The 8700-nt window shown below is 34.8% G+C and overlaps 1 protein-coding gene across 1 annotated transcript; it reads right to left on the reverse strand.

The window, feature by feature from the left end:
- Window positions 1-3085: 3085 nt before the first annotated feature.
- On the reverse strand, window positions 3086-8675 carry LOC136837626 (ctenidin-3-like). Its single transcript, XM_067102503.1, has 2 exons — window positions 8511-8675; window positions 3086-3616 (listed from the first exon to the last, which is right to left on the reverse strand). Exons 1-2 carry the CDS (start codon window positions 8673-8675, stop codon window positions 3086-3088), a joined length of 696 nt encoding a protein of 231 aa, XP_066958604.1.
- Between the last annotated feature and the right edge of the window lie 25 nt (window positions 8676-8700).

The raw sequence follows: 8700 nt of genomic DNA on the forward strand, positions 1-8700 counted from the left end.
TACTGGACAAGAATACATGACTGGATAATTGTGGCTTCCTCTCTATGCTACTCCGTAGGGAAGTTAAAAAAGTGTATCTTAGTTTAACCAGACCACTGAGCTGATAAACAGCTCTCCTAGGGCTGGCCCGAAGGATTAGATTTATTTTACGTGGCTAAGAACCAATTGGTTACCTAGCAACGGGACCTCCGGCTTATTGTGGAATCCGAACCACATTATAGCGAGAAATTAATTTCTATCGCCAGAAACAAATTTCCCTTATTCTTCATTGCTAGCTGAGAACGGAACCCACTCACCCAACGAGGAACTTCCGTAGGGAAGTGCCATCAGTGGACTTCATACGGGGCACTGTGGGCATTATTTAAGGTTCTTTGCAGCGCCCTTTCAGCCCTTAGCTGCAACCCATTTCTTAATTTTTACCGAAACTCCGTTCATATTCTCTTTCTTCCATCTTACTTTCCACCCTCTCCTAATAATTGATTCATAGTGCAACTGCGAAGTTTTGCTCTTGTTGCAACTTGTAAACCTTTTTACTGTCAACTTCCGTCTCAACGCTGAATGACCTCGAAGGTCCCATCGCTTGGCCTTTGGTTTAAATTCCATATTCTATTCCGTTCCTCTCTAGCCTACAGGTTGGTTATCTTGAAGTAATGTAGAACACTAAAACCTGTACGCTAAACCTTATAAACGTCACTGGATGTTTACTGAATTTGTCATTTTCATATTTTACGACTTAGTTACTGATGGCACCAAGTCTAAAAGATCCATAAAATCGTATAGGTCTCACCAAGGAAAATAGAGCTACCAATATCAGTCGAATATTCTGAACATTTAGATTTATGATGGACGCGGGTATGTAACAGCAGTTTGTGGTAATTGATTCGGTAACGTAGGCAAGCTGAAAATTTTTATACATGCTGCATGAATAAGTTTGAAGGTTACAGAACGCTTCTGTAATCTCTGGTATAGTTCGCTGAGATGCCGCGAGGTTACATGATCCATAAACTGATATCAGTCATGAAGTCAAGCAATAGTTGCTGAAGTGCTTCGTGCATAGCTATTGCGAACTTCCTACTTCTGTTGCTATGACAATGTATGCAAGTCAAATTTTGACTAGAGACCCACTTCCACTCTGATGTATGTTTACCCAGCACACACTGGCACGCAACAGAGCCTTTACCAACCTAACCTCTCTTCCCCGTCCACCTCGCCTTCATATTCTCACCGAAACAGAACACTTCTTCACAGAACGTGTCATCTGCTTCCTTCAACAATTAAATATTCTTCTTCTAAAATATAACCTGCCAACCAATAAGTCTGACCATACTGTATCTATGCTCAGCATAAAAGCACGATATGGTTTCCAAGGTCTGGTGCTTGATTAATATTAATTCAGTTCATATATGCTTAGAATTGACTACATATTATAGTAGGAATGAAAGATAGTTAATAAATTAAACAAATTTAACATCTGTTTTCCTTTTCCCACTCTCAAACGCGCTACGTGTGCCCCATCAGTTACTTTGTTTACCTGGTGCGATGATTCATTAGTCAGGTGATTCGTGTTCGCTCTGCTACTAGAAGCGGGCACTGACTATTGTGGTCGACAGTATAAAATCATGTTATCGGAAAACTAGGTTAGTGTAACAGTCTATATGGTCTACTAAATTATTTACGGAATCAATTACCCGACTGAAATATATAATGTATTGCCTTTGCTGTGTGGCTCTTTCTTTGCATGGTTTGGTGGTTTGGCCGTGATATGTCTCCTCACAGTCGTTACATGGTACAACGTATACCCCCCTCCCCGCCCCCCCGTCTCTCCTCCCTCTCTCCAGGCGGATAGTTTTTTTTTTTTTTTAGCACGTAGTTTCATATGGTGTTTCATAGTTCCCCACCAATATATTATAAACTTCCTGTTGGGTGGCTTAATTATTCTGTTATTTAGACTTACTATAGTGTTTTACCTTCGTTCTTCCCCCAATTTTTGCTTTTGGTAGCCCAGTTCCCCGCCTCCCCCGCCCTCTCTAAATTCAGCAAGCTACAGATTCTATGAGCCCTGCCTGTAAGCCACGTCATCATGCCTGTTTTATTTCTGAACTATGGCTAGAGCTGACATGAGTAGCTTTCCAACAGACCCTGTGTTCTCTCTTATCCCCGCCTCCCTTTTTAACCACAACATCTAAAAACGGGATCTCCCATTCCTTTTGTTCTTCTAACGTGAACTCGGCTCAGTCGTGTATTTTATTTCTCCCAAGCATTTTTCCAAGTCCCTTTTCCTCCTTGCACATTATGGAAATGTCATCCAGATAACTAACCCATTTTTTAAAATCGCTAGTTTATCTCTATGTTTACATATTTTATGTTTATTGTTGCTGGAAGTTATATTACATCTTCATACATGAAATTATTGATTTTCTAGATGTTCCATTGCTTATAACAGAAGGCTCTATCCTTGGTTACACTGCTAGTGCTTCCCTCACTAGGTGTACTCTCACCAAATTCTGAAGAAATGAAGAAAATGTTCGGTCAGGTGAATAGGGTCGTTTCGTTAACTGCAGTGCAGTTAAGAGTTTTGTCATCAAGGACTTATGACGTTTCCAGGAAATTCTAACTAGCAACTGGTAGCAGATCTGAATCAATGGAAAAGCCGTTCCTTGTAAAATGGATGGGATGAATTTCGTTCTAGGTCACTTAATGTTGAGGTTCAGAAGAAGAATTTTAAAAATGTCCTAACCCATTATAGAATGTCAAAATCCTTAGTCTTCAAGGAAAAGATGAGGGGTTGGGAAATGATTTGTTATAGTGACACGTGCTATTCCTTTTGATTTCTACGAAAGTGTGCATTTATTTTTCATGGTAATTCAGAGTGAGGCGTACAAATCTTCAATCGACTGTTATTAGTTACTTCTTTCAGAGACTAATTGAGGTTTACATCAAACTCAACTGATATCCAGTTTCTTTTTACTTCAGATTCAATATTATGAACATGCAAGACAGTATACACCTATAATAGTCTTTTAAATTGACTAATATTCTATGAAAATAAGTTATGTTGAACATGGCAAAAGGTCTTCCCTACGATTTACTTTCCATAGGCGCCTGAGACACCTCCATGACCCCCAGACAATCCTCCGTGACCTTTAGAGATTACTCCATGACCTCCAGAGATTCCTCCATGACCTCCAGAGATTCCTCCATGCCCTCCAGAAAATCCTCCATGGCCACCAGAAACAACGCCATGACCTCCAGAGATTCCTCCAAGACCTCCAGAGACTCCACCATGACCTCCGTATCCACCTCCCAAGGATCCCAGGTTGAATACACTGAAGGAGGTGGCAGTGCTCCCTCCATGGCCTCCATATCCGCCTCCTGATGAGCCTCCATGTCCGCCAAAGGAACCTCCATGTACTCTATGTCCTCCCAGAGAACCTCCATGGGCACCAGAATCAAACGCACCTCCCAGAGAGTCTCCATGACTCACAACTATTGAATCTCCATGACCTCCGAAGGAACCTCCATGTCCCCCGACGGAAACTCCATGTCCTCCGTAGCCTCCCTCAGCAAAGGCACAGGAAGTCACAAGAGACAAGGTAAAGGCGAACTTCAAGAATGCCTGCAATGACATAACAGATTCATTATCCATATATTTTACTGCGCTTTACTTACAACATATGATTAGATATGTATCACATTTGCTAATTCCAGTAGCAAATGCAATCTTTGGAAATAGTGTCAACGTAACATTCAGCAAATATCTATAAAGAAAAAGAAGCTACAAAAATATTCCACACAAGAGTTCATCATCGTCTCTTTAATTCAGGAACAATCTCTACTGGTATTTATCTCTCTTTTTCCTCCATTAAAGGATAGAATGGACAGAAAAACAACGTAAAAGCGCTTGTTCCCTTCTGGTGTAGCATTTGATTAGAAAACGGTAAAATGAAATGAAGGCAAAGAGTGTCTGAATAGGTAGACTGGGGACTGTAAAGAGGGTAATATTATAATATATTAGAAAAAAATTAATGTTTTTTTTTTATGAATTGCTGGCAAAACTGTGGGATAACACACACACACATATATATATATATATATATATATATATATATATATATATATATATATATATATATATATATATATATATATATATATATATATATATATATATATATATATATATATATATATATATATATATATATATATATATATATATATATATATATATATATATATATATATATATATATATATATATATATATATATATATATATATATATATATATATATATATATATATATATATATATATATATATATATATATATAATATATATATATATATATATATATATATATATATATATATATATATATATATATATATATATATATATATATATATATATATATATATATATATATATATATATACATATATATATATATATATATATATATATATATATATATATATATATATATATATATATATATATATATATATATACATATATATATATATATATATATATATATATATATATATATATATATATATATATATGTGTGTGTGTGTGTGTGTGTGTGTGTGTGTGTGTGTACACACATATATATATATATATACTTGCACTACATATGTATATATATATATATATATATATATATATATATATATATATATATATATATATATATATATATATATATATATATATATATATATATATATATATATATATATATATATATATATATATATATATATATATATAAATAGGCATGTGTGTGATATGACTAAGAGTTACCGCGTAAGAAGCGCGAGAGAGACAGGGAGAGAGAAAGAGAGAAGGAACACCTACCATACTGAATGAGAGTGATCACTGAATGCGTGGAAAAGGGTTTTAACTGCGCCTTTTATAGATCGAACCTTCTCGTATTTCCTCCATTCAAGGAAAAGAAATCTGTAGCTTCAAGGTCATTCTCTTCTCACTTCAGAAGGAAATGAAAGGAGCATTATATTTCTTTCCTATAGCGATAATTTCGTGAGATCGTTTTGGAATGAAATATTACAACGGTTATGTTCGGACTGGGTCAAGTGACTTTTGCAAATGTTGAGAAAATAGTCGTCGCAGTTAATATTTTATTCCCTGAAAAGTGATCAGTTTATTCTTAGTGTTTTTTTTTTTAGTATTATTCATACATATATCGAGTGAAAATTTTACTGTAAAAGTCATTCTTGTCACCATTATTATTCTTATTTTTCTTCGTACTTTTATATAGAATAACTTTCATTATGTAGTTTCCGGTAAGCGACACAATAGTACGGATTCGGGGTAATAACGCTTCAAAGAACCTTTTACCTAACTGTAGCCTACAATGAAGAATAATTTACAAATAAGAGCTTCTCTCTTGTCCACCAAAGCAACTAGTCGATGTTGTTGTATGACAGTGATGTTTTATCATAGAGTTTAACAGGCAGGCAGGCACGCACACGTACTGTACACACACACACACACACACACACACACACACACACACACACATATATATATATATATATATATATATATATATATATATATATATATATATATATATATATATATATATATATATATATATATTGCTCAGGTTTAAAACCCTGACAAACGATTCACTTTTATAAAAACGAAAACTTTACTCTCAACAGAGTTTCTTCTGTGATATGCATCGCCAACATTCTTCAAATTGTATCTCTACCATTTCTATCTAACCTGATTTTTAGGTCCTTTTGTACATGCGATTTTACATTTACTCTTGTAGTTCTATATAAAGCCCATCCCATCCTAAAAGCGTGATTGATACATCTTCCTTGTCTTTACCATTTTTTTCTTTGCATACCAACCTTTCCACTAATCTGCCTCACTTTCTAAAATAAACTTTGCCACACTCTTTCCCTGGTATTCTAGGTATGTTATGCCCAATAATGCCTACAGGCACCCATACCGCATTTACCTTTAAACAAAATTACAATTGCATCTCCTACATAGACACCTGACAGATCCTGATCAGCATTCAGTCCTGCTTTCATCACCACACTGAACTTTTGGGGTCTTTCCTTCTTTCAATCTTTTAATTGATCTAGTTATATCTCCAACAGTCACTTACTTAAATGTACTCGACTTTACTAAACATTTAAAATCAATTAATTTTCTTCAAGAAATCTCCAAAAAAAAACTTGATTCATCAATTATTGACCAGTTGTTTTTTTTTTTTTTTATTCTTAGCTCCATATGCATATTAACTTTTCTCTGTGCACTTACCTCCTCATGGAATCTTTTATTATTTTATTGAGGGTAACCTAATCTTTCTAGTTTCGTTTTTGCCTTCTTTTTCTCTCTCATTTGTCTTGACTTTCTTATCCATTCTCCTGTATTACTACACATAACTTTTTCTTTAATTTTGCAACAGCATCTTGTAAAATCTCTTTAATCCTCATAAAACCTGTCAGCCCCTTAATCCATTTAGTACTATTCATATTGCCCGATCCTAACCTCTGTATCCGCAAACATATCTTGCACACATTATAACCCAATCATGAAATTATGCTTACCTTCGTATATTACTTTTCACCATTTTTTGTTTTTTTTTTTTTTTTTTTTGTTTTTTGTTTACCCAAATTCAATTTTTATTTAATCCCTTTGTAATATGCTATTCTTATTGCTTTCATATGAAACGTCTAGACCCATATTTTAACCATTTCTCTGCAACTAAAAATTCTATTCATTTTGTGAAACCAATAATGATTAGTTGTACTTCCAGCCAATCCTTTTTCCACCATTACTTCAGTCTGCTTCTTCCATCTACCTGTACCAAAGCAAAATCTAACAAGATATTTTCTTTATAATTTATCTTTTTCCATGTATGGTGTTGAACATGCTGTAGAAACCACCGAAGTACAGCAGTAAAGTCCCTCTCGAAGCACAATTCCAGTTGCCTTTCTGTTCTAATTCACGCCGGGAATTCCATTATTGCTTGCTAAGCTGCCTCTTTTTCTATCATCTACTTTACATATAAATCGGAACACACATATACCTTCACATTGTCTAGAGGCTCTAAAAAGATTACTGTTTCTCACTTATTTTTCTTTTATAAAAGATTATGTACATTCAATAAAGCACAATGATTATCAACGATTCTTCTGTCCAGTATTCAATAAATATTGAGTTTTACGCCATCTCTTCACAGCAAATCTCATTATTTTTGTTTTCTATTTCTGTTGGTCTTTCATGATAATCAAAAACATTTTGATTAGGGTATGGAAATTCATCTACAATTGGTAAGAACCGTGGCAGACGAAATTATACCTGAAACATTTACTCTTTCCTTTGAGATAATTTTCATGCTTTAACTGAATTTTTCACCCTCTGTGGTTCATTTTATCATTATAATGGAATACATTAATCTTTGATCATTATATTCACTGTCGTGGTAGAAGTACAGAATTTCCCCTTGAGGTTTCACATAATACTTAGTTCCGTTTCTGCTTATTCATTGTTTCTAAAACAACGTCCACGTTTTCAATCATTTTTAGTTTTCTGTAAAAGAAAACTATTGTGCCGGCTTTGTCTGTCCGTCCGCACTTTATTCTGTCCGCCCTGAGATCTTAGAAACTACTGAGGCTAGAGGGCTGCAAATTGATATGTTGATCATCCACCGTCCAATCATCAGACATATCAAATTGCAGCCCTATAGCCTCAGCAGTTTTTATTTTATTTAAGGTTAATGTTCGCCGTGATCGTGCTTCTGACAACGATATAGGATAGGCTACCACCGGACCGTGGTTAAAGTTTCATGGGCCGAGGCTCATACAGCACTATACTGAGATATATATAATTTTGGTGACCTTGACTATACGCTGTACAGAAAACTCGATTGCGCAGAAGAAACTTCGGCTCATTTCTTACTTTTTTTTTATATCTTTAATACAGTCCATTGCCTTCGAGCATATTCCTGTCGGTCTTATCTTGAGCCAATCTAGCAGAAGCTCTGAAATGCTATTTCACTCTTACTGCGGAAAATTAGGTCGAATGAAAGTAGTCAACAAAAACTATAAACTCGGATAGCTTTAATATTGGTCCCCTAACTTAACAAAATTTCTCGATATCTGTTTAGAATCATCATGTATTTAATTTCTTCTTTATCATTTGGAGCTTGAAAATCCTAATATCCAAACAACTTCATTTCAGTATTGCTTACTGTAATTAATAAGGATTTTCATGCAAACGCGACAGAAGTCTAATTTTTTTTATTTCAAAATTAGTAACACACAAGGTAAGACACTATTTATATCTTGCAACTTACACAAAGCCTTTTATTTACCTCCCTTTTATAAAAAGGGATACTTAAAAGCCTTATTTTGAAATTGAACCTAATATTACAAGAAAATAAATTATGTTGACAGTTGTGAAAAGGTTTGAATTATAATTCGCTCTCCATAGGAGCCTGTGATATCTCCATGACCTTCAGACAATCCTCCATGACCTTCAGAGACTCTTCCATGACCTCCAGAAAATCCACCTTGGCCACCAGAAATACCTCCATGACCTCCAGACAATCCTCCAGGACCTTTTGAGATTCATCCATGACCTCAAGAAAATTCTCCATGGCCACCAGAAACACCTCCATGACCTCCAGGTAATCCTCCGTGACC

This window comes from Macrobrachium rosenbergii, chromosome 59, assembly GCF_040412425.1.
Source record: "Macrobrachium rosenbergii isolate ZJJX-2024 chromosome 59, ASM4041242v1, whole genome shotgun sequence".
In the NCBI taxonomy this organism is placed as follows: domain Eukaryota; kingdom Metazoa; phylum Arthropoda; class Malacostraca; order Decapoda; family Palaemonidae; genus Macrobrachium; species Macrobrachium rosenbergii.

What these genes read in the sequence shown, in the direction of transcription:
- LOC136837626 (XM_067102503.1), bottom strand. Translation starts at nt 8,675, where the DNA reads ATGGAGGTGTTTCTGGTGGCCATGGAGAATTTTCTTGAGGTCATGGAT. An exon ending in TCATGGAGGATTGTCTGAAG is followed by an intron (nt 3,617 to 8,510) that starts GTCATGGAGATA and finishes ATGTCATTGCAG; the next exon opens with GCATTCTTGAAGTTCGCCTT.